Raw genomic sequence first — 26698 nt, forward strand, 5'->3', positions numbered from 1 at the left:
CACGTAGAGAGCGTTGCAGTACATACAGTCCCCAGAGGAAGACAAATGAGCAGCCATTGACAGAATGGGCAGAGTTTCATCTATATGGACGATCATGCCATCAGCGCCCAAGCAGGGAGCTTTGAAATGGTTGAACAGAAGCTTTCCGATAGGATTGTTGTTGTTGTTGTTGTGTGCTTTCAAGTCATTTCAGACTTAGGTTGACCCTGAGCGAGGGCCGGGTAAATAACCTTAAGAGGGCCGTATCCGGCCCCCAGGCCTTAGTTTGAAGACCTCTGAGATAGGGGATCAAGTGGTGTCCCTGGTAGAGGGAAAACTGCTTAACGGTTAATCAATAGAACACATAAAATAGTATACAAATGAAAAACATACAAGGTGCATAGTTCCCATAAGAAACCCATAAAAACTTATTCTTCGAACACTTGTGTGCAAAGCCAAGTCTTTAGCTTTTTTCTAAAATCCAGAAGGGATGGAGCCTGGGGAAGGAGTTCCACAGCTGAAAAGCCACCACTCAGAAGGCCCTGTCTCTTGTCTCCAACAATCACGAAGAAGGTGGGACCGAGAGCACTCCAGGGCAGGAATAATCCTCTGGCTTTAAACACCACACATTGAATAGGAAAACAATTCTTTCATTGAAGTTAAGTAAGAAGCAGCAAAGTAAAAAGCACTTTAAAGAAATAGGTAAATCCAATTAGGTAAGAAGATAAGCAGGAACAAATTAGTCCAAGGTAGAGTTCAGCAAAGTCCATAAAAGCGAAGTCCACACATCTCTAATACAATCCAGAAAATCTGGAATACATTGATCCAAGGCTTGGGTAAGTAATCAGGAAATCCAGGAATCAAAACCATGAAACAAGAAGTATCTTAGCACGAATCTTCAAAGCAAGCCTTCCATGAAACAAGGACGAGAACTTAGCGTGATTCTAAACGATGCTTCATCTGACTACACATCCTAAACTTGAGACTTTTATCACCTCGTTAGCTAGGTCACTAGGGTTCAGAAACTGGTTTCTCTTTAGCTGAGGCTTTGTTATTGTTTTCTGTCAGAGCCTGGCAGCGCGCCGAAACCATTGCTCAGCTCTCCTGTTTTGACTGATCTCTTCTCATCTATCTCTTTGCTCGTTATCTCCTTGCTCATTAATTTCTGCAGCTGGGCCAGGTGCCGAGATGTTTTCATGTTCTCTCTCATGAGAACTCTCTGGTAACAATTCAGAAAGCACACCATCATCCCCACACCCTTCAGGGACATTCTCATGGGAAACTACAGGGATCTCCTGGTCATTCTCTGCATCAATATCACTGACTAGATGCTCTTACTGCCTATTACAGGGAAAACTAGCTGATTCCAAATCCATCTAAAATGCATATGTGTGCTTTTCATCTTAAGAACAGACAAGCATCTCGAGCTCTGAGGATTACCTTGGAAGGAATCCCACTGGAACATTGCAGCTCATCAACATACCTGGGAGTCACTCTGGACCGTGCTCTTGAATATCTGCTTGAATATCAAGCAAAAAGTGGGTGCTAGAAATAATTGGGTGCTAGAAATAATATGCTACGAAAGATTATTGGAACAACCCGGGGATCAAAACCAGACACCAGTCTTGCCATGTCCGGAGTTTGTGGTCAGGCCCTTAATTGGTTCAACTCATTTCTCTGGAACCGGAGTCAACGCGTGGAGTACACGGATCAAGTCTCCAATAGATCCCCCCTCCTATGTGGGGTCCCCCAAGGTGCAATTCTCTCTCCTCTCCTCTTCAACATCTACGTTAGATCCTTGCTAGTTTGGCTCGGAGTTTTGGCCTGGACTGCTACCAATATGCGGACGATACCCAACTCCTTCTGCGCCTGGAGCCTGGAGCAACGTCAATTCCAGACAATTTCACCCTCTGTCTGGAAGCTCTGTCGAACTGGCTACGTGCTAGCAGACTGAAGGTGAACCCGGCGAAGACTGAGATTCCCTGGCATGGCCGCCCGGCAGGTCTGACTCCTCCATTACCCACCTTCGATGGTGCCGCTCTATCTCCATCGACCACTGTTAAGAGCCTTGGTGTCGTTTTGTATCCGCAGCTGACGATGGAAGCTCAGGTGGCTGCTGCCAGCAAACAGGCCTTTTTCCATCTACAACAAGCGAGGCAATTGGCACCCTACCTATCTGACGAGGCTCTGGCAACTGTCATCCATGCCACGGTCACGTCTAGGCTGGACTATTGCAATGTTGGCCTTCCTATGTCTACGATCGGAAAGCTCCATATTGTTCAGAATGGGGCAGCCAGGTTACTCACAAGAATGCCCATGAAATGCCATATAACACCTTCAGTGCTGCAACATTGACATTGGCTTCCAACTGAGTACCGTGGCCTGTATAGGATGTTAGTTCTGACCTTTCAAATTCTTTACAGCCAGGGTCCATCGTATCTTAGGGACTGCCTCTCCTTCTCCCATCAGGTCGCAACGACCAGCCCAACGCGACTTACTCTATATACCGAGTCCTAGGGAAGTGCACTTGGAAAGGACCAGGCGCAGATGGGCTTTCTCGAGGGCTGGGCGGTTTCGTTTCGTTAATTCGTAATTTGTTAATAATTCGTTAATTTTTTCAATTACAAAACGATAACGAACCATTCTGGAGCAATTATTAAAAAAAACGAATTTTCAAAAACCTTTTGTAAATGCTTCGTATTTTGATATTGTGTTCGTTTCATTATTGTTTTGAGGTCGTTTCGTTATTATTTCCGCATGTCTGGGCCAGTTTTATGGTTTAATTAGTGAAAAAAAATATAATATCACACCAACAGTCAAGAACAGAGGGAGAGGGAAGCTTCAGAAGGTTTTGGAGGTTTTTTAGCGTATTTCGCGGCCGCGTCCGCCATTAACTAATCGATTCGTTATTGTTTCGGAAATCGATTCGTTAATTTTTTACCATTTACGAAATTTCGTAAATATCGAACTTTTTAAAAGGAAAATTTTGTAATTATTTTAAATATCGAAACAAAAAAAAAACCCCAACTACAAATCGATTTTAGAAACAAATTTTTCCGTTGTTACCCAGGCCTAGCTTTCTCTATTTCTGCCCCTCCTGCCTTATTGTGGGATTCTTTGCCACCCTAGATGAGAGCCATGCGTGACTTAGAACCTTTTACTCTCGCACTTAAGACACCTGGCTTTTCACTAGAGCATTCGATCTCTGTTAATTTTTAATTTTTGTATGCATGTATTTTATCTTTTACAATTTGGCTGTAAATCACCTGGAGCATTCTCAGATGGAGGGCGATTAATAAGTAATTAAATATGATGATGATGATGATGATAACTCTTCCAGGAGTGAATTCCCCTTCAAAGGGTAGATTTCTCTCACTTCATATCATCTCACTCCTATTCTTAACTATGAGTCGTTTGCAAGTCGGACGTTTGTAACTCAGGGGCTGCCCGTGTAAAGAAAATAGATAGCAAATACTTTTATTAGGCCTGGGTAACAACAGAAAAATTTGTTTCTAAAATCGATTCGTTTTTTGGGGTTTTTTGCGTTTCGATAAAAGAATTCCGAATTTTTTTTAAAAAAAGTTCGATATTAACGAAATTTCGTAAATGGTAAAAAAATTGCAAAACAATAATGAAACAATAACGAAACAATAACGAATCGATTCGTTAATGGCGGACGCGACCGCGCAATATGCTAAAAAACCTCCAAATGGGACAGGGGGAACTTCTGGAGCTTCCCTCTCCCTCTGTTGTTGACTGTTGGTGTGATATAATTTTTTTTTCACTAATTAAACAAAAAACAACTATAAAACTTTCCCCAGACATGCGGAAATAATAACGAAACGACCTCAAACCGATAACGAAACGAATACATAACGAAATACGAAGCATTTATGAAACGAATTGAAAAATTCGTTTCGTTTTTAAGTTGCTCCAGAATGGTTCGTTATCGCTTCGTTAACAAAAAAAATAACGAATTTTTAACGAATTACGAATTAACGAAACCGCCCAGCCCTAACTTTTATACCTTTTGGACATGTAACCGATGCTCTGGACAAGAAGCAACAGCGCAAGCAATTACCCAGTTGGGGTCTTCTGCAGGGAACATCCTGGGCATGTTGCATTTCCGCCCGCATTCAAGAGCAAACAAGACAGCTCTCACCTATTATTTCCAGCAACACACAGGAGCCCGTTTTACATTCCGCAGTAACCGTGGGCAATTTTGAGTGAAATTCACTTTGCCAACAATCCTTCCCTCCTTCTGCAGAAAAATCAACCTGCTCACGAGTCCCAAATGAAGGGAAAGGCAGCTGCCCTCTCCCCAAGAGCGCCCAAGGGAAAGGGATATTAATGGCTGGGAACTGGAGGCATCAAACTGGTTCTGCTTGCCTCATTACCCCCTTGCAAGCCGGCAATATGCGCACAAAAACAATAAGCAATCTGGGCGGAGGATTAAATATTTATCATGATTAAGGGAGAAGCCAATGAAGTCCCATTAATGATCTGGGCAAAACGGTCTCTGCGGTGGAAAAAGCAAGAGCGGTGATCCGTCAGGATTAGCTGTGATTACGAAGCCGGGAACGAACGGATGTGGGCTGCAAGCCTGTCCTTCCCACCCGCCTCCGAAATCCCCCAGGACCGTTTTGGAGAAGGTTTTGAAATTCCCACTCAGATCAACCTCGCTGCACCGAGTGCTGCCAAATGATTACATAATCCCTGACAGTTCTCCTTCTACATATCGCATTCCCCCCGTCTTCCTCATCTCTAGACCATCACCACGACTAGGGTTGTGCACAGATCCTGTTTCCTTTGGTACCGGTGGCACCTAGAATCATAGAATCCTAGAATCAAAGAGTTGGAAGAGACCTCCTGGGCCATCCAGTCCAACCCCATTCTGCCAAGAAGCAGGAATATTGCATTCAAATCACCCCTGACAGATGGCCACCCAGCCTCTGTTTCAAAGCCTCCAAAGAAGGAGCCTCCACCACACTCCCTCCGGGGCAGAGAGTTCCACTGCTGAACGGCTCTCACAGTCAGGAAGTTCTTCCTCATGTTCAGGTGGAATCTCCTCTCTTGTAGTTTGAAGCCATTGTTCCCTTGCGTCCTAGTCTCCAGGGAAGCAGAAAACAAGCTTGCTCCCTCCTCCTCCTCCCTGTGGCTTCCTCTCACATATTTATACATGGCTCTCATCATATCTCCTCTCAGCCTTCTCTTCTTCAGGCTAAACATGCCCAGCTCCTTAAGCCGCTCCTCATAGGGCTTGTTCTCCAGACCCTTGATCTGCTCCCTCCTCCCTGTGGCTTCCTCTCACATATGTATACATGGCCCTCATCATATCTCCTCTCAGCCTTCTCTTCTTCAGGCTAAACATGCCCAGCTCCTTAAGCCGCTCCTCATAGGGCTTGTTCTCCAGACCCTTGATCTGCTCCCTCCTCCCTGTGGCTTCCTCTCACATATTTATACATGGCTCTCATCATATCTCCTCTCATCCTTCTCTTCTTCAGGCTAAACATGCCCAGCTCCTTAAGCCGCTCCTCATAGGGCTTGTTCTTCAGACCCCTGATCTGCTCCCTCCTCCCTGTGGCTTCCTCTCACATATTTATACGTGGACATCATGACTCCTCTCAGCCTTCTCTTCTTCAGGCTAAACATGCCCAGCTCCTTAAGCCACTCCTCATAGGGCTTGTTCTCCAGACTCTTGATCATTTAATCGCCCTCCTCTGGACACATTCCAGCTTAGAGTCAATATCTCTCTTGAATTGCGACATCTTTGGGAACACACAACGGCACGAAAACGCTGTGTTCTGTACTGAAAGTGCAGTTTTCTGTGCAGAACAAGAACACGTGACTGTTGTATACAATAAGTCCTAAATTATGGATAGCCTTTGGAAACAGTATGGTTTTTGAAGACTTTTTCACAGTGCGAAGAAATATCATGAAAGCGTGTGTCACTACCTTTTAGGAGAAACTCATCTAAAATCCAGATTATCCACTTTGAACTGGATTATACGGCAGCGTAGACTAATATAATTCTGTTCAAAGAAGATAATCTGGATTTTATGTGACAGTGTAGATGGGACCTTGGCAAAGACAAAAACCAAAAAAGCTCTGAAGTTAGCCTCCAAAATGTTTATTCAGCCTCCAGCCTCCAAACATAATGTTTTTCTCCCATGAGACTGGTCTCTAATGGCAAATGTTTAATTAGGACCAATTTCCATTTTCACAGGGGATGGTTTTAGGAATGAGCACCAAGATCATCTGAAGAACAAAAGAAGCTCTAAAGCAAATTGGTTTTTTTCATATGCAAAGAAGAAGACGAAGAAGAAGTAGAAGAAGAAGAAGAAGGAGACAAAGAAGAAGCAGTACAAAAAGATGATGATGAAGAAGAAGAAGCAGTAGAAGAAGAAGAAGAAGAAGCAGTAGAAGAAGATGATGAAGAAGAAGAAGCAGTAGAAGAAGAAGATGAAGAAGCAGTAGTAGAAGAAGCAATAGTAGAAGAAGAAGCAGTAGTAGAAGAAGAAGATGAAGAAGCAGTAGTAGAAGAAGAAGCAATAGTAGAAGAAGAAGCAGTAGAAGAAGAAGAAGATGAAGAAGCAGTAGTAGAAGAAGAAGAAGATGAAGAAGCAGTAGTAGAAGAAGAAGCAATAGTAGAAGAAGAAGAAGCAGTAGAAGAAGAAGAAGCAGTAGAAGAAGAAGCAATAGTAGAAGAAGAAGCAGTAGTAGAAGAAGAAGAAGATGAAGAAGCAGTAGTAGAAGAAGAAGCAGTAGAAGAAGAAGATGAAGAAGCAGTAGTAGAAGAAGCAATAGTAGAAGAAGAAGCAGTAGTAGAAGAAGAAGATGAAGAAGCAGTAGTAGAAGAAGAAGCAATAGTAGAAGAAGAAGCAGTAGAAGAAGAAGAAGATGAAGAAGCAGTAGTAGAAGAAGAAGAAGATGAAGAAGCAGTAGTAGAAGAAGAAGCAATAGTAGAAGAAGAAGAAGCAGTAGAAGAAGAAGAAGCAGTAGAAGAAGAAGCAATAGTAGAAGAAGAAGCAGTAGTAGTAGAAGAAGAAGATGAAGAAGCAGTAGTAGAAGAAGAAGCAGTAGAAGAAGAAGATGAAGAAGCAGTAGTAGAAGAAGCAATAGTAGAAGAAGAAGCAGTAGTAGAAGAAGAAGATGAAGAAGCAGTAGTAGAAGAAGAAGCAATAGTAGAAGAAGAAGCAGTAGAAGAAGAAGAAGATGAAGAAGCAGTAGTAGAAGAAGAAGAAGATGAAGAAGCAGTAGTAGAAGAAGAAGCAATAGTAGAAGAAGAAGAAGCAGTAGAAGAAGAAGAAGCAGTAGAAGAAGAAGCAATAGTAGAAGAAGAAGCAGTAGTAGAAGAAGAAGAAGATGAAGAAGCAGTAGTAGAAGAAGAAGCAATAGTAGAAGAAGAAGAAGCAGTAGAAGAAGAAGAAGCAGTACAAGAAGAAGCAGTAGTAGAAGAAGAAGCAATAGTAGAAGAAGAAGAAGCAGTAGTAGTAGTAGAAGAAGAAGATGAAGAAGCAGTAGTAGAAGAAGCAATAGTAGAAGAAGAAGCAGTAGAAGAAGAAGAAGCAGTAGAAGAAGAAGAAGCAATAGTAGAAGAAGAAGAAGCAATAGTAGAAGAAGAAGAAGCAGTAGAAGAAGATGAAGAAGAAGAAGAAGCAGTAGAAGAAGAAGCAGCAGCAGTAGTAGTAGAAGAAGCAATAGTAGTAGTAGTAGTAGTAGTAGTAGAAGAAGAAGAAGCAAAATGACAGCTATCTAGGAAGAAAAAAGCCAGGGTATGAAGCAAATGAGAAGTCAGAAGAAAGAGTTGGATGGAAGAAAGAGTTGTATTTCACCTGCCTTGAGCCTCTCTCTCTCTCTCTCCAGGAAGCAGGGGATTGTGTAGGTGTTTGTGTTTACAAACAAAAAGCATGCCGCTGCTCTAAAAATACAGCCAAGCGTCTCCAGGCATGACTCAGTCACCAAGAGAATGACTTGTGCTTATGGGAATCATCACCTCTGCTTGGGTAAGAAGGTGGCATCCCCGTCAAGTTGACCTTGACGTGTGATGCGGAACCGGAGTCCGGAGTGCCTTGCCTGCCAGAGAGCAAAAGGGCTCGGCAGGGGTCATCTCTCCTTTTTCTCCCCGCAGCCAATTTAGAAGAAGCGCAGAGCGGGGACGCAGCAAGCCAGGTGGAAGATAAACAAAATAAAAGGGCTAAACAATACTACTGTTCGGTGGTTGAGCGACCAAATCCAAAGGGCGCTCACCAATGGTTCCTCTTCCTCCTGGAGGGAAGTGACAAATGGGGTGCCGCAGGGTTCTGCCCTGGGCCCAGGGCTGTTCAACATCTTTTTTAATGGCTTGGTTGAGGGTATAGAAGGCATTAGGGATGTGCATTCAGGCCAAAAGGCATTCGGTCCGTTTTCGTCTGACCCCTCATTTCGTTTAGCGGAAAGTTACCCAAAAGGGGAGGTGTGTTTCCATTTCATTTGGCAGAGGTTCAGCCCATTGCTACAACGAACGCATCTCCACCTATGAACCGACTAGAACATTAAGATCGTCTGGGGAGGCCCTGCTCTCGATCCCACCTGCGTCACAGGTGCGCTTGGCGGGGACGAGAGACAGGGCCTTCTCAGTGGTGGCCCCTCGGCTATGGAATGCCCTACCGGTAGACATCAGACAGGCACCTTCATTGCTTTATGAACAAGCATTTGGTTAAACAGTGCAACCAATCCTAGGAAGACGGTAAATGGAGCATAGGAATGGCACAAGGATTATGAGAATGGATCTGATTTCACTGAGGCGTTATGTTTTGTTTTGTTTGACTTGTCTTGTTTTGATTTGTTAATTGTTGTGGATTGATGTTGTTGATCCTGTTGTTGCATTTGTTGCGTTTTTAATTGCACTGACATTGTTGATAATTTGTACCATGTAAACCGCATTGAGTCGCCTGTTTGGGCTGAAAAATGCGGTATAGAAATAAAGCAAATAAATAAATAAATAAAATGAGAAATTTTAAAGGCTCAATCCTCAGCCACTTTAAGGCCTATCTGCACGAGACCTACCTCAGTTGTAGACCCCATTTACAACTGCAGTGTGCCGTCGCGCCTGGGGGCTATAACTCTTTGTGAAAGAGGCATGGACGTGGCATCTTTCCCCAGGGGATTGCTTCTTGCCCTCCTATAGGAAACTGGAACTCCCAAAGACCAAAACGCAACAGATAACTCGAAATGGTATTTATTGTACTGTGGAACGCCCTTCCTATGGAGGTAAGATCAGCCCCCTCGCTAATGGTGTTCCGAAGAAGATTAAAAACTTGGATGTTTGAACGGGCATTCGGTTAATCAGTGCAATGAATGTGATGATTACAGGAATGGAAATTTGGACGACGGATTGGATCACGACTCTAGTTATGAGATGCATTGTGTTGTCTATTGTTGTGTCAATATTGTATATTATGCTTTTATGGTTTTAAATTGTATATCATTGATTGATTCTTATCCTTGTTGTAAACCGCATTGAGTCGCCTGTTGGGCTGAGAAACTGCGGTATACAAGTAAAGTAAAGTAAATAAATAAATAAATAAATGAGTTATCTTTCTCAGGCATAAGCTTGATGTTTCAACGGGGATAAAGGAAATATACTTTACAATCTCTGAAGTCCAAGGAGTTTGCAGCTGAGAAGCTTTTCCTGTTTCCTCTTTCCTCAATGGCTGTGAATATCGAAATAAACACAACCCCAGTCCAATGGCCTGTGTTGAAGGGACAAGACCTTCCTCTGGTGCCAAAAGAACCGGTTTGAAGGCGCTTGGGTCTCCTCAATGTTGTCCAGGACGATCTGGACATAAAGCATGAGTCCCAAGGGTAAAAAACCTCAGAATTGGTGCTGAGAGGTAATTTAAGCAGGGGCTTTTAGAGCCAGGTCTCTTACTCACGTCCATCTGATAGAAACTCTGATGGCAGAATGAAAGAATGGGAAGCACTCCCCTCCTCCAGGAAGAGGTGGAGCCAAACAATTGAGCTTAGAAACCAATCCATCTGGTGCAAACAACATTGATTGACAGCTATAAATAACTAATCAATCCAACTATACATAAGCAGGGTAAGAAGGCAGGATTAAGCATGATACAAAAGTTTAAATCTTGCAACTAACAGTTCTATACATACGTGGTGCCACTCACGCCATCACATGCAGGTCTGCCAAGTTTCAAAACAATTCACCAATCTACTGATTTTTTCGAACTCTTTTAAGTTTTAACCATAACATTTTTTTTAAAAAAATAAGACATACTGCAAGAGAGGATTTTTGGAATTGTTGTCACTGGTTGTGTCCATTTTCAGCCAATCAGAGCATGGACACAAGTAGGCTTTTGTTTGGTTGAGAGACACACTGAGAGAGAAACTTCAACTCCCATTATGCTCCGAGAGGAACTTTTCAATGGCCACCCTATGTTAGTGCTTCTGGGAAAGCGAGTTCCCAGGGCCCTCCCTGGAAGAGGAGAAAAAATGGAGGAGGCTTCTTCTGCCGGGGAGAGAAAAAGACGCCACAAATCCCCCTGCCTAGGGTATTTTGTGAATTTAACTCTTTCCGAAAATATCAGCTCTCTGAATCCATTTTGCTGGTCTTTTCATCTCTCTCTTCCCCTTTCTGTTTTCGTAAATTAAATAAAAATGGACCTTCGAAAACTACAAATCTTGTTGTTAACAGCGATTCGGGCAAAAGTCTACGAGGCACGCTTATCAGGTTTGGAGATGATACTAATTTGGGAGGAATAGCTAATACTCCAAAATGACTCTAACTAGGAAAATGAATTTCAACATGAAGTGTCGGATTAATGAAACACAGAGATACAGGATGGGGGACACCTGGCTTGACAATAGTACATGTGAAAGAGACCTTGGGGTCTTTGTTGACCACAAACCGAGCACAAGCCAACAATGTGATGCAGCAGCACAAAAAACCAATGGGATTTTGAACTACATCAAAACGAGTATCATCTCTAGATCGAGGGAAGTAATGGTGCCCCTCTCTTTACTTTGGTCAGACTTCGCCTTGAAGACTGTCCAATTCTGGGCAAATGCAGGAGGGATATTCACAAGCTGGAACATGTAATCACAATAACATAGATCTACCATAGCTATGTACCCTGTAGCATATTTGTTTTCTTTGTAAATGTTGGACCTTGACGCCTCCATGAGGTCTACTCTCATGGATGTGTCAAGCTATGAAATCATGTCTGTGACTGTATCACTTCATTTAGCAAATGAGGGGTCAAATTATTTAATGTTTCTGCTGTTGTTCAGCCAGAGGCTTGATATGAGGGAATGGTTCAGTCAGAGATTGTGAGGAATGATGGGCTTTCCAGTGTGGGAAATGAGGGGATTTTGGATCATGGTTCATTCTGGAAGAATGGGTCTGTGTCTGGTCAGATGGAAATGGATTCAGAGCAGGGCGGAGATGGAGATACTGTGGCAGATAGGGAAAACCTTTCCCTTAGTTGTTCCTTGGCAACGGAAGATGAGGAGTTGGAAGGGAAAGATCTTTCCCCTGAGGTCAGTAGGAGTTTGGGACACGATCTCCAGGAAGAGGAAGCCAGGAGTCTCAGAGACTCCATGAGAAATTCTTGAAACAAAGCAGATGTCGAAGGCATGACTTCATGGCGTATGGTCCTTAAATCAAAGTGTTGTTTACCAAAACGATCAGAGCAGGCAATGCTGCGTTAATGTGTACACCTTTCTTGTTCCACGTTCAAGTCTATGTTTAAATTCTTTGGGAAAGTGTTGTGCTCATATTCATGGATTCATGTTTAGGAAGAACCTGCTAGTTCTCTATGTTGAGCACAGAGAAATATTGTCATGACTCCTTAGGAATCATGCCATGAGTGTCAACACGGGACACAGAAAAGTTGGGAATAGGTTTTATAGAAACATACAAGTTTCATAGGAAACCACTTGTCCAAAACGTTTAGCTGGGACAATCAAGGACTAGAGGAAGCAATAAAAGACTGTTTACACTTAGGATGGATGAGGTTAAGTAGATTGAACCTGTTAAGATAGTTAGGCAAAGTTACAAAACTTTAACACGTTGTTTTCAGGTCAGGCAAACTGAGTCTATTAAAACATTACTAGGAAAATCGCAATCAAAATTCTCACCTTTTTGAGATCATGCTTGTTACCAAGTTTCCCAGATGGTGGTAAGGTGGAAACTGTAAAATTATTCGGATCTTCACAATCACGGATTTTGGATTCCTTAATCAGAGAATCCAATTTCTTTTTTGCAATGTTCTCCACTCGCTTTCGATTGGTGGAAGCCTACAAATAGAGAAAGACAAGCAAGAGACACAAAACCTTGAGTTTCACTGCATAGAAACCCACGACAACAACAACATTAAATAAAGAAGAAAAGTACAAACAGCACCAAAATGATCTCTGTTGATTCTGAACAAACTGCTACATTTAGAGTTGCCATATCATCTGCATAGCTCAATATTATTTGGATTCTGAGCATGATCCTGGCACTCATTTGGAGAATAAGATGGTTTGTATTCTAAGTTATATCCTACATATAATTTTTGGAGAGAGGAAGAAATTGTCAGTGGTATCTCCGCACAGCAAGGCAAGGAAATGCATCGATCACAATCTCCTTTAAGCTATCAACTAATTTGTTGTACATTCATTTACATTAGAAGCTAAGCACATCGTTAAAACTGCTTCCTCTCCATCCGGCAGCTACATCACGAACACAGAACACGCTGTTATCAGCATTAGTCCACACCTCCTGCATTCCAGAGTGACGTATGACGTATGACGCACTACACTTCATCCATTGCTCTCTGCACTAAGATTTATGACCTCTCTAGAAGTGCTGATTCCCTTCAGGGTTCAGTTAACCCTTTCCACACAGTAATTACACTCGGCACATAGCATTGCATTTTAAAACATATATTAAACATATATACATACTTTGAAATCTACATTACACATTTTCAAAACACATCAGCAGAAATACCATGGGATTTACCTCTTTGAAGAGTCAGATATCCATTTCCTAAATGTTTAGTATTGTACTAAAAAAAGTTTACACACTTTGATACGAGGGTTGAATGAAAAGTAATGCCTCCACCTTTGTAACTCCTCAACAGATGGCAGTACTGGTATGCGGCAGGTACTGACTTGTTCAGTAGACTCTCCTCTACAGTTCCATTTTGGCAGGAAGCCTTAGCATTGAACGGTTGTGTTGTTAAAGTGAAAAGTAATGCCTCCACCTTCATCACTCCTCAACAGATGGCAGTACTGGTATGCGGCAGGTACTAGCTTCTTCAGTAGACTCTCCTCCACAGTTCCATTTTGGCAAGAAGCCTTAGCATTGAGTGGTTGTGTTGTTAGAGTGAAAAGTAATGCCTCCATTTTCGTCACTCCTCAACAGATGGCAGTACTGGTATGTGGCAGGTACTGGCTTGTTCAGTAGACTCTCCTCTACAGTTCCATTTTGGCAGGAAGCCTTAGCATTCAACGGTTGTGTTGTTAAAATGAAAATTAATGCCTCCATTTTTGTCACTCCTCAACAGATGGCAGAACTGGTATGCGGCAGGTACTGGCTTGTTCAGTAGACTCTCCTCTACAGTTCCATTTTGGCAGGAAGCCTTAGCATTGAACGGTTATGTTGTTAAAGTGCGAAGTATGGAACCCTGCGCAGACGGTCAGACAATGTGACTTAAGCAATGTGCAGTCATTGAATTCTTGACAGCAGACAAGGACATCTAATCACCTCTCAACAAAAGATTGCCCCAGGCACTGCCAGGCCATCAAATGCTAATCAAGGTGGTCAGCTGAAACATTCACACCTAGAACAAAATTTGGCTACCAGTATTTAAAAAAACTCTAAAATTACAACAGCAAAACAACAGAGAGGAAACAAACAAGGACATCTAATCACCTCTCAACAAAAGATTGCCCCAGGCACTGCCAGGTATTCAGATGCTAATCAAGGTGGTCAGTTGAAACATTCCCACCTAGCTCCAGCAGACAAGAGTCCTTTGTCCCACAGATATAAAACCCTTTTTTCCTACTTCCAACAGACCTCGCTACCTCTGAGGATGCTTGCCATAGATGCAGGCGAAACGTCAGGAGAGAATGCCTCTAGAACATGGCCATATAGCCCAAAAAAACCCACAACAACCCCAAAACAATCCCTATTTTCCCCTATGTTTCAAAACGGCCCTTCCATGCATTCCAGAGGCTGATTGCCTCTGGAAATCTGGATGCCGCTCGCAGAAAGTTTTGCAAAAGCACAGATGAAACAAATTGCAAGCTAATTAAGATAAAGGTGATAAAGCAGAAACAAATGTAGATCAGCTCGTTTGAAAAAAACAATACAAACGAAACTTAATGAGCAACACAATACGGCAAAGGCAAGAGGCCCTGCTTGGAAAGAACAAGGGTTCTTTCGAAAGTCCCATCTGCGCTAAATAAGGTGTTGGATCTTGCTAATTGTTATGCTGGAGCAAGCGAGCCTGTTTAATTATCAATGTTTTAATCTTGTTTTAACTTTTGCACCTTGTGGGTTCTTAACGATATTTTTTCAAGGGGGGAAAATGATGTAAGCAGCTTTGAGTCCCAAACTGGGAAAAGCGAGAATGGAAATAATAAGCCTGACAGCAGGGAAGCAATCACGGTGCCATTGGCTTTAATGACCTCAGTATTGTTCCTGCGAGCGGGAAGAAAAATCGCTTATTCATCTGATAACATGCTTATCACCATCCCTGAGTACCCTCAACAGGGCTATTAAGCAAAAGAGAAAACTTAAGGGAGGAAAAAGTAGTAAAAAGAAAGTTAATACAAGCCAAATACTTACTTACTTAGGCGATCCCTCGTTGTCCGAGTAGGATAATCTTCCAGGGTGGGTCCCTAGGTGACTGTGGAGCCCTATTCTTGACCTGCATCTTCTCCCGCAGTGAGGGCATCGGTTTCCAGGTGGAAAGTGGTCCCAGTCGGGGTTGGCTTGACATGCCTTTCCCTTGGCATGTTTCTCCCTTTCTGCAGCACTGCTGGTCACAGCTGACCTCCAGCTGGAGCGCTCGAGGGCCAGGGCTTCCCAGTTCTCAGTGTCTATGCCAGAATTCTTAAGGTTGGCTTTGAGCCCATCTTTCAATCTCTTTTCCTGTCCTCCAACATTCCGTTTTCCATTCTTGAGTTCAGAGTAGAGTACCTGCTTTAGTAGACAGTGCTTGGGCATCTGGACAACGTGGCCGGTCCAGCAGAATTGATGGCAGAGAACCATCTCTACAATGCTGGTGGTCTTTGCTTCTTCCAGCATGCTGATGTTTGTCTGCTTATCTTCCCAAGAGATTTGCAGGATTTTCCAGAGGCAGCTCTGATGGAATCGTTCCAGAAGTTGCAACAAAAAAATAACAAAGCCAGCGGAACTGATGGGATCCCTGCTGTAATCTTTAAAGAGGGAGGACCTGAGCTGACACAACAACTCCACCAACTCATAGAAAAAGTGTGGGTGACCAAGAAAATCCCAGCAGATTTCAAGGATGCCACCATCATCACCCTCTTCAAAAAAGGGGAAAGAACAGACTGCGGAAACTATCGAGGTCTCTCCCTCCTAACCTCCGCTGGGAAAATCCTCGCAAGAATCCTTGCAAATCACCTTCTGCCCCTCTCAGAAGACACCCTCCCAGAATCCCAGAACGGCTTCCGCCCCTCCAGAGGAACAAGCCGAATATCCCTGATCTGAAATGTATGGAACCGGAATCCCTGTATTTATATAATGTTTTATACTAGGATGGTTTTATGCTTTAGGCTTTTTAAGTCTCTTCCGCTGTGTTTTCTAGTGTTTTGATGAGTGATGGTCACTTGTTGGCCTGATAGGTGTCTTGTGTCCAAATTTGGTGTTAATTCGCCCAGTGGTTTTTGAGTTATGTTAATCCCACAAACGAACATTACAGTTTTATTTATAGAGATATATACTAGGGCTGGGCGGTTTCGTTTCGTAATTTCGTAATTCGTTAAAAATTCGTTATTTTTTTATAACGAAGCGATATTGAACCATTCAGGAGCAACTAAAAAACGAAACGAATTTTTCCAATTCGTTTCGTTATTGTTTCGTTATTGATTCGTTATTGATTCGTAAATGTTTCGTTATTATTTCCGCATGTCTGGTGCAAGTTTTAGGGTTGCTGTTTGTTTTCTCAGTGAAAAAAAATATAATTATCACACCAACAGTCAACAACAGAGGGAGAGGGAAGCTTCAGAAGTTTTTTTAGCGTATTGCGCGATCGCGGCCGCCATTAACGAATCGATTCGTAATTGTTTCGTAATTGTTTTATGATTTCCGAAATTTCGTAAATATCGAACTTTTTTTAAGGAAAATTTCGGAATTCTTTTAAATAACGAAATGCAAAAAACCCCTAAAAACGAATCGAGTTTAGAAACAAATTTTTCCGTGTTTGGACAGCCCTAATATATACGTTATGCACATAAGCCAAAGATTTGTGCATCTGGTATTGCGTCGTAAGTACGAATCATACAAAACTGATCCGACTTACTCTAAATGTCAATACTTACATCTCCATTCATCAGTTTACAGTCATCGTCCATCTCATCTGCGCTGTCCTCATCGGACACTTCTCCTTCTTCCACGTCCTCACTAATGTTGGCTGGAAGTTTCTTTCCCTGGAAGGATCAAGGGAACGTCAAGCGGTTAGTATTTATTTCATTGACAGGATTCCTATCCCGCTTTCCTCACCCAAAGGGGAGACTCAAAGCGGTCTACACATAACGGGCAAAGCTTCAATGCCATGCATTGGACACTGCTGCGATGCCAATCCATAACAACCACAATAATGAATGACAATTAAGCATAAATCATAATTAGACAGTACATATGCAATGATTAAAACAATACATTATAAAAACAGTCTCGCTAGTCGTATTGTCATTCTAGTCCGTGTCCTTTAAACTCTACAAACATCGACTGTCCGAAGGCCTAGGTTTCAAAGCCATGATTTCAATTTCTTTCTAAAAGCCAGGAGGGAGGGAGCAGATCTTACCTCATTTGGGAGTGTGTTCCGTAGGCAAGGGGCCACCACCGAGAAGGCCCTGTCACTCGTCCCCGCCAGACGCATTTGCGCAATTGACGGGAGCGAGAGCAAGGCCTTCCCGGATGACCTTAGATTACGAGATGGGACGTAGGGGCGGATGCGTTCGGACAAGCAAGCTGGGCCAGAACCGTATAGAGCAGTGTTTCACCATCTTCCGAATGCCGCGACCCCTTAATACAGTTCCACATGTTGTGGTGACCCCCCAAACATAAAATTATTTTCATTGCTACTTCATAACATCTACATGAAACCGCTGGGAGAGGTCATCTGGAGTTTTGGAGTTGGGTGCCATCTTTATGCGGATGACACACAACTCTACTACTCCTTTCCACCAAATTCCAAGGAGGCTTCTCGGGTGCTGGACGAGTGCCTGGCCGCTGTGTCTATCTGGATGAGGAGGAACAAGCTGAAGATCAATCCCGACAAGACAGAGGTCCTCCTGGTTGATCGTAAACCAGATCGGGGTATAGAGTGGCAACCTGTGTTGGTCGGGGTTACACTCCTCCTGAAGCCACAGGTCCGCAGTTTGGAAGTCCTCCTGGATTCTTCGCTTACACTTGAGCCTCAGGTGTCGGTGGTGGCCGGGAGGGCTTTTGCACAACTAAGACTTGTGCACCAGCTACGACCGTACCTCGCTAAGGCTGATTTGGCCGGGGTGGTCCACGCCTTAGTCACCTCCAGACTGGATTACTGCAATGCACTCTACGTGGGGCTGCCCTTGAAAATGGCTCGGAAACTCCAATTGGTCCAACGGGCAGCAGCCAGGATGTTAACTGGGGCCCATTACAGAGAGAGGTCATCCCTCCTGTTTAAGGAGCTCCACTGGCTGCCGTTTATTTTCCGAGCCCAATTCAAGGTGCAGGTGCTCACCTACAAAGCCCTGAACGGTTTGGGACCTGCCTACCTGCGTGACCGTCTCGCTGTCTACGAACCCACACGCTCACTCCGGTCATCAGGAGAGGCCCTGCTTGTGATCCCGCCCGCGTCACAAGCGCATTTGGTGGGGACACGAGATAGGGCCTTCTCTCTGGTGGCCCCCCACCTCTGGATTGCCCTCCCGAAAGACCTCAGACAAGCCCCTACATTGGCAGTCTTCAGGAAGAAGTTGAAAACCTGGCTGTTCCAATGTGCCTTTTCAGACTAGGAACCCCAGTACCAAATCCCAGAAGCACTTTAGTTAGAACCAAGATCACCGCACACCGCACTTATATTATAATCCCATATCCCTCCGACATATCAGCACTTTTAATCCTGTACCCCTACTCCGGCCGGCTCAGTTTTAATAATGTCTTGTTGTACTGCTTTTGTTATTGTTTTGGCTTAACTGTTTATTTGCTATGTATTGTATTGTTGTATTGTGTTGGGCTCCGGCCCTGTTGTAAGCCGCATCGAATCCCTTGGGAAATGCTAGCAGGGTACAAATAAAGTTATAATAATAATAATAATAATAATAATAACTATAATTTTGCTACTGTTCTTTAATCGTTATGTAAATATCTGATATGCAGGATGTATTTCCATTCACTGGACCAAATTTGGCACAAATACCCGACACACCCAAATTTGAATATTGGTGGGGTTGCGGGGGTTGATTTTTTCATTTGGGAGTTGTAGTTGCTGGCATTTATAGTACACCTCCAATCAAAAAGTCCTCTGAACACCACCAACAATGGAACTGAACCAATCTTGGGACACAGAACTCCCATGACCAACAGAAAATACTGGAAGGGTTTGGTGGGCATTGACCTTGAGTTTGGGAGTTGTAGTTCACCTACACCCAGAGAGCACTGTGGACTCAAACAATGATGGATCTAGATCTGGAGTTTGGGGAAAACAAACCTTGACATTTGGGAGTTGAAGTTGCTGGGATTTATAGTACACCTACAATCAAAGAGCATGCCGAACTCCACCAACAATGGAATTGAACCAATCTTGGCACACAGGACTCCCCTGACCAACAGAAAATACTGGAAGGGTTTGGTGAGCTTTGACCTTGAGTTTGGGAGTTGTCGTTCACCTACATCCAGAGAGCACTGTGGACTCAAACAATGATGGATCTGGATCTGGAGTTTGGGGAAAACAAACCTTGACATTTGGGAGTTGAAGTTGCTGGGATTTATAGTTTACCTACAATCAAAGGGCATTCTGAACCCGACCAACAATAGAATTGGGCCAAACTTCCCACACAGAACCCCCCATGGCCATCAGAAAGTACTGTGTTTTCAGATGGCCTTTGGTGACCCCTCTGACACCCCCTCATGACCCCTCCAGGGGTCCCGACCCCCAGGTTGAGAAACCCTGGTATAGAGCTTTATAGGTCAAACCCAGCACTTTGAATTGGGCTCAGAGATGGACTGGCAGCCAGTGGAGCTGGCTCAACAGGGGGTTGGTATGTTCCCTGTATGTCGCCCCAGTTAGTAATCTGGCTTCCGCCAGTTGGACTAGCTGAAGTTTCCGAACAGTCTTCAAAGGCAGCCCCACGTACAGCGCGTTGCAGTAATCTATTCAGGATGTAACCAGAGCGTGGACAACCATAGACAGATCAGACTTCCCAAGGTGCACAAATTTTAACTGTGCGAATGCTCCCCTGGTCACCGCCGAAACCTGGGCTTCCAGGCTGAGCGATGAGTCCAGGATCACCCCCAAGCTACGAACCTGCGTCTTCAGGGGGAGTGTCACCCCTTCCATCCAACACAGGCTGTAACCCTCTGCCCTGTTCGGCCTTGCAACTGACCAGGAGTGCCTCTGTCTTGTCTGGATTCAGTTTCAATTTGCTAGCCCTCATCCAGTCCCACACAGCTGCCAAGCACCAGTTCAAGGTCTGGACAGCCTCCTTGGTGACAGGTGGGAAGGAGCAAACTAGAGGAACTACAGCATCAAATGGCATTTTAGCAAGGATTGAAGAATATCATGAATAAGCCCTATGAGGAGCGGCTTAGGGAACTGGGCATGTTTAGCCTGAAGAAGAGAAGGCTGAGAGGAGATATGATGAGAGCCATGTATAAGTATGTGAGAGGAAGCCACAGGGAGGAGGAGGGAGCAAGCTTGTTTTCTGCTTCCTTGGAGACTAGGACGCAATGGGACAATGTCTTCAAACTACAAGAGAGGAGATTCCATCTGAACATGAGGAAGAACTTCCTGACTGTGAGAGCCGTTCAGCAGTGGAACTCTCTGCCCCGGAGTGTGGTGGAGGCTCGTTCTTTGGAAGCTTTTAAGCAGAGGCTGGATGGCCATCTGTCAGGGGTGATTTGAATGCAATATTCCTGCTTCTTGGCAGAATGGGGTTGGACTGGATGGCCCATGAGGTCTCTTCCAACTCTTTGATTCTATGATTCTATGATTCTATAATACATGATATTATGTATTTCTGTATCTTATCTAAGTTCCACCGCTTCTCCATTTCTTCTTCATGATAGTTGTTGCAGGATAGGACGAGAGTGCAACATTGTGAGGCTTTTACCCAGACTCCATTAAACGATATTCGACAAGACCTTAAAACAGCATCTTCATATATGCATTAGTAGGATGCTAAGAGTAATGCGCCACCTCACAGATGATAAACCGATACCTTCAAGAGGCTTAACAAGCCCTTACTTACGCCCACCTTCTCTTGGTAGGAGGGATGATTCTTAAGTGCTTGAAAGAATATCCCGCAATGCTCCATGAATCTAGGATGCTTTTGCTCAGAGACCATTTTTATGACAGCAATGAAACAATTTGTGGGCAGGGAGGAGAAAAGGGGGACAAAAATCTTGATGATTACAGGAGCTTGCAGACTTAGACGTGAGATTAACTTATACAAGAGTTGTGCTGGTATGGCTGTACCAGGAGCTCCAACTCCTTTTCCTTCCTATTGAGTGTTTGCATGTATTCCAAAGTTCCATGCATTTTGCAATAAGGTTGCAATCATAGGGCCAATGATCCATCAATTATCATTAGGTTCTTTAGTTCCGCCCCTTTTTCTGGGTTAAGGAGGGGGAAAGGGGACCTCTAGTTCAGTTCACACAGAGAAGCCTTTTGTACAGGACGTGAGTCAGTTCCACCTGTAGAAAGCTTCGTCTTTTACAGCTTTGCTGGGGGGATTCAGCCCCAGAGCTCTACAGAGAACGACAGCACAGCCTTGGTTGGGGAATTTAGTTCCACAGCAATACAGCCAGCCTTTGCTGGGAATTGAAAGCCTTCTTTCCTCTTGGACATCTACTAAAGGACTCTGTTTGGTAAGGACCACTCACAGCAGCCATAACGCAAATTGGAACCGGGTGTAGGAGCCCCCCGCCAGCAAAGCCTAAATATAGATTGCCCAAGGAGTGGTCAAGGATTTCCCTTGTAGGAGAAAGAAACAGTTTATGAAGAAAGTTGCCTGTCCCTTGTGGACAAGATCTAAGCAAGCCACCAGTTGATTCAAAGCCTTTTGAAGTATTTGTTTGATTTATTGCAGATTTAAGCAACAAGAAAAACTTTGTTGAACTTTTTAAGTCTTTAAAAGAACTTTGTGTGGGGAAATCCGAAAGGCCTCTCAGCCGAGGCACCCCCGGCGTCCCGTTGGGCATTCAGAAAACACGTCCTGTCTACAGACTCTTTCACAGGCCCAGCGCGTGACAGCATGATTGTTTCCTTTTGACCCTTCTGGCCAATTTTTGATATGACCCATGGATGAATCAAGGCTCTTTCCTTGGAGAAGGGTAAACACCATGGTTTTCTATGGGTGAGCAGATGGCAACTGGTAGGTGCCATATGTTCTGTATATCAAAATCTAGAGCTAATAGGGTGAAACTGGTTGCCGCTGTCATTTCCCCACCCAGAAATTAAAAAAGGCCAAAAGTAGCATCACGGTGGAGAGAGTAGAGAGAGTCGATGCTTCTTTTGGGTTCTCCACTTCATTCAGAAAAGGCCATTGTTCCTTTTTTGTAAGATATAGTATTCACATTGACCTGTGGGTGTTAACCTTGGTTTTGGAGGCCTTTGTTGTAGTCTGACAAGCAACCAAGGGTTTTTCTGAATGTTCAGAGAATGAGGGAGATAAAGTGAGGAGTCTGTGAGTGATCGAAGAGAACTGCAGGCAGACGAGGCCAATGTTTTGGATTCTTTTGCTCATTCCGAGGCAACGGGGAAAGGGAAAGTTCCAGTTCCCTTGAGAAAAGGTTTTGAGTCGATCGGGAGTTTTCCAGGGATAATAGATTAGGCCTGAGAACACAGGGAGTTCTCAGCGAAAACTAAATAAACCGGCAAACTAAATATTCTCAGCGAAACTGAGATAAGATTCTGAGGTCCAGATGTATCAGGCATGATGTCATGGGTGTCTTAGAAGGCTTAAATTAAGTGGTTTGACTTCAGGTCTCTTGTTGCTATAGGAGATCAATCTCCTGTTAATTGTTCCTGTATTGTCAAAATTCCTGTTACATGTTCCTGTTTTCATGCTCATGGATGTACTATTGGATTAATTCCGTGTTTCTTGGGTTCTTTGGCTTTGTGTTCTATCCTGGCATTTTTGAATTATTGCACCACCTGCTATTCGCCAGGAAGTAGCAGCCAGCAATGAAAGGACCATGGCATTGACATCTCCGGCCCATCCTCTGTTTGGATATCAGCCAGCAAGCCAATGCCTTAAGTCAAGGAATAGTTTCCTAAGATCTACAGAGATACTCATAGGAACACCTTAGCAAGCGAGAGTCCAAAAGAGGCAGGTCAAAACCCAGAACCTCAATCAGTGGCTGAGACCGGAGGAGACACTCCCAGACACAGAAGGCTGGATGACTTGGAAAGTGCTGAACAGGCTGCACTTTAGCACCACGAGATGCAGAGCTAAGAAATGGGGCTACCAAGTGGAGTCCATGACGTTTGAATGTGGAGAAGAGCAAACCACAGACCACTTACTACAATGCGGTCTGAGCCCTGGCACATGCACAATCGAGGACCTTCTCACAGCGACACCAGATGCACTCCAAGTGGCCAGATTCTGGTCAAAGAACATTTAGTATAATGCCAAGTTTTTTACTTTGTTTGTGATTGTTCCATACATTATAATTGTATTCTCAGAGATTGCCCTGTTTCTCCAATGTGGAGTGCATGTGGGATTGGTGGCAAAGGATGCCCATGTCACATTGGAGGATGAGATGGTAAAGAATGTCTTTCCGCCTACTGCAAGGCAGCATCTCAGCCGGAGACAAGTTGCACACCAAATGAGGAGATGGACCCCAGCCAGCAGGAACCGAGGAGAGAAAGAGGAGAGGGAAGGGACAAAGCTAGCCGCCAGCCTGAGACTCACCTGAGGCTCATTTCAAAGCTTCACGCTACATGGCATTAGATGTTGATTGACATTCGGAGGAGTCCAGAGAGACACCGGAGGTCAGACACAGTCAAACACGGTTATTTATTTAGACCAAAAATAACAAAGACATCTTTGGCAGTCTGCACTGGCTGCAGCCTCCACAAACCGACACCCGCAGCAGAAACTCACCTTTGCCACTCTTAGGAATATTAATAGATTAGTAATATTATGATTATTACCACCGCCTCCTCCTGAGAAAAATGTATCATATCACAAAGGACGACCACCTCACCCGCCTCATAGGAAACCTGCTACAAAACAGGAGCTTTTTTGTTGAGTTCCAGGGCCAGAGAAGCAGATGGTGGAAACAGAAGAATGGCCTGCCTCGGGAGCGTGCTTGCTCCATCCATGTTCAACATCTACACAAATGACCAGCCACTGCCAGAAGGGACAGAGAGCTTCATCTATGCTGATGATCATGCCATTACCGCTCAAGCAGGGAGCTTTGAGATGGTTGAACAGAAGCTCCCCGAAGCTCTAGGTGCCCTTACTGCCTATTACAGGGGAAACCAGCTGATCCCTAATCCATCTAAAACACAGACATGTGCCTTTCATCTCAAGAACAGAGAAGCATCCTGAGCTCTGAGGATTATGACCTGGGAAGAAATCCCACTGGAGCATTGCAGTGCACCCAAATACCTGGGAGTCACCTTGGACCGTGCTCTGACCTACAGGAAGCACTGCCTGAACATCAAGCAAAAAGTGGGTGCTAGAAACAATATCATACGAAAGCTGACTGGCACAACCTGGGGATCACAACCAGACACAGTGAAGACATTTCCCCTTGCGCTGTGCTACTCTGCAGCTGAGTATGCTTGCCCAGTGTGGAACACATCTCACCACACTAAAGCAGTGGATGTGGCTCTTAATGAGACATGCCGCATAATCACGGGGTGTCTGCGCCCTACACCACTGGAGAAACTACACTGTTTGGCTGGTCTTGCACCACCTGACATCCGCCGGGAAGTGGCAGCCAATAGTGAAAGGACCAAGGCAGAGACATCTCCAGCTCATCCCCTGTTTGGGTATCAGCCAGCACATCAACGACTTAAATAAAAAAATAGTTTTCTTAGATCTACAGAGACTCGCTGGAACACCTCAACACTGGACGTAAATATTTAATATTTAATATTTTTATTAATATTTTCAAAAACCCGCGAAACAGCGAGTCCGTGAAAAGTGAACCGCGAAGTAGCGAGGGAACACTGCCTATCTCGTTTGCTGGGCCATACTGTGTTTTTGTATCAGTAAAATAATAATAATAGTTGTGTGTGGGCAATGAATATTTCCTTACCTTGACCAAGATTTTCCCTTTCAAATTCTCCGGGGAAGGCAGTTTTGTGGGATCTTCATTCCTCACGGAAGACAGGTCCAGCTTGTCCCCCAAAACTTCAGTGAGATACTGGGCCATCTTTTTCTGCTGGGCGACGCTGCAGTGATTCTCAATGGACAAAATGACCGGGTATCTGGTTGGGGGGAACAAACAAGCAAGACATCGTTATGACTTCATATTTTCCTTAATGCGCCCACACATACACATTCATTGTCCTGACATTAAATCCAGTCATGTCTGATTCTGGGGTGTGGTGCTCATTTCCATTTCTAAGCCGAAGAGCCAGAGTTGTCCATAGACACCTCCAAGGTCATGTGGCCAGTGTTCACAGGAAGATGGTATGTATGGCACAGGTTCCAGTGGATCATCTGAGCAAGGGTGTTGTGCCTCTGCTTGGAGTCTGTCTGCGCGATCTTCTTGCAGCAGCTGAGGATGTCATCTATTGTTTCATCTGCTTCCTTGCAGAGTCTACACTTGGGATCTGTCGTCGACTTTTCAATTCTTGCTTTGATGACGTTTGTGGCACAAGTTCCAGTGCATCACCTGAGCAAGGGTGTTGTGCCTCTGCTTGGAGTCTGTCTGCGTGATCTTCTTGCAGCACCTGAGGATGTGCTGCTTCTTTGCAGAGTCTACACTTGGGATCTGCCGTCGAGTTTTCAATTCTTGCTTTGATGGCATTTGTGGCGCAAGTTCCAATGCATCATCTGAGCAAGGGTGTTGTGCCTCTGCTTGGAGTCTGTCTGCGCGATCTTCTTGCAGCAGCTGAGGATGTCATCTATTGTTTCATCTGCTTCCTTGCAGAGTCTACACTTGGGATCTGTCGTCGACTTTTCAATTCTTGCTTTGATGACGTTTGTGGCACAAGTTCCAGTGCATCACCTGAGCAAGGGTGTTGTGCCTCTGCTTGGAGTCTGTCTGTGTGATCTTCTTGCAGCACCTGAGGATGTGCTGCTTCTTTGCAGAGTCTACACTTGGGATCTGCCGTCGAGTTTTCAATTCTTGCTTTGATGGCATTTGTGGCACAAGTTCCAATGCATCATCTGAGCAAGGGTGTTGTGCCTCTGCTTGGAGTCTGTCTGCGCGATCTTCTTGCAGCAGCTGAGGATGTGCTGCTTCTTTGCAGAGTCTACACTTGGGATCTGCCGTCGAGTTTTCAATTCTTGCTTTGATGGCATTTGTGGCGCAAGTTCCAATGCATCATCTGAGCAAGGGTGTTGTGCCTCTGCTTGGAGTCTGTCTGTGTGATCTTCTTGCAGCACCTGAGGATGTGCTGCTTCTTTGCAGGGTCTGTCTGTCTGCGCGATCTTCTTGCAGCAGCTGAGGATGGGATCTATTGTTTCGCCTGCTTCCTTGCAGAATCTACACTTGGGATCTGTCGTCAACTTTTCAATTCTTGCTTTGATGGCATTTGTGGCGCAAGTTCCAATGGATCATCTGAGCAAGGGTGTTGTGCCTCTGCTTGTAGTCCGTCTATGTGATCTCCTTGCAGCAGCTGAAGATGTGCTGCTTCTTTGCAGTCTACACTTGGATCTGTGGTCGACTTTACAATTCTTGCTTTGATGGTGTTTGTGGCACACGTTCCGATGGATCACTGGAGCAACCGTGTTGTGCCTCAGCTTGGAGTCTGTCTGGCGATCTTCTTGCAGTAGCTAAGGATGGGATCTGTGGTTTCGCCTGCTTCCTTGCAGAGTCTACACTTGGGATCTGTTGTCGACTTTTTAATTCTGGTTTGGATGGCCTTGGTTCTTTGCAGAGTCTACACTTGGGATCTGCTGTTGACTCTTCAATTCTTGCTTTGATGGTGTTTGTGGCACACGTTCCAATGGATCACTGGAGCAACTGTGTTGTGCCTCAGCTTGGAGTCTGTCTGGTGATCTTCTTGCAGCAGCTAAGGATGGGATCTGTGGTTTCGCCTGCTTCCTTGCAGAGTCTACAATTGGGATCTGTTGTCGACTTTTCAAATCTGGC

General features: G+C 44.4%; 1 protein-coding gene across 7 annotated transcripts in view; it reads right to left on the reverse strand.

Annotated features, from left to right (window-relative positions):
* The window catches only part of PLCH2 (phospholipase C eta 2), a 325113-nt gene that overhangs the window by 79688 nt on the left and 218727 nt on the right, over positions 1-26698 (reverse strand). For all 7 annotated transcript variants that reach the window (XM_067472946.1, XM_067472943.1, XM_067472942.1 and 4 more), the window contains exons 9-11: positions 24692-24863; positions 16534-16641; positions 12115-12273 (exon numbers count right to left, since the gene is read on the reverse strand). In XM_067472946.1, the coding sequence (XP_067329047.1) occupies positions 12115-12273; positions 16534-16641; positions 24692-24863 (439 nt within the window). The remainder of the gene's footprint in view (positions 1-12114; positions 12274-16533; positions 16642-24691; positions 24864-26698) is intronic.

The sequence above is a fragment of the Anolis sagrei genome, chromosome 13 (assembly GCF_037176765.1).
Source record: "Anolis sagrei isolate rAnoSag1 chromosome 13, rAnoSag1.mat, whole genome shotgun sequence".
Classification (NCBI taxonomy): Eukaryota; Metazoa; Chordata; class Lepidosauria; order Squamata; family Dactyloidae; genus Anolis; species Anolis sagrei.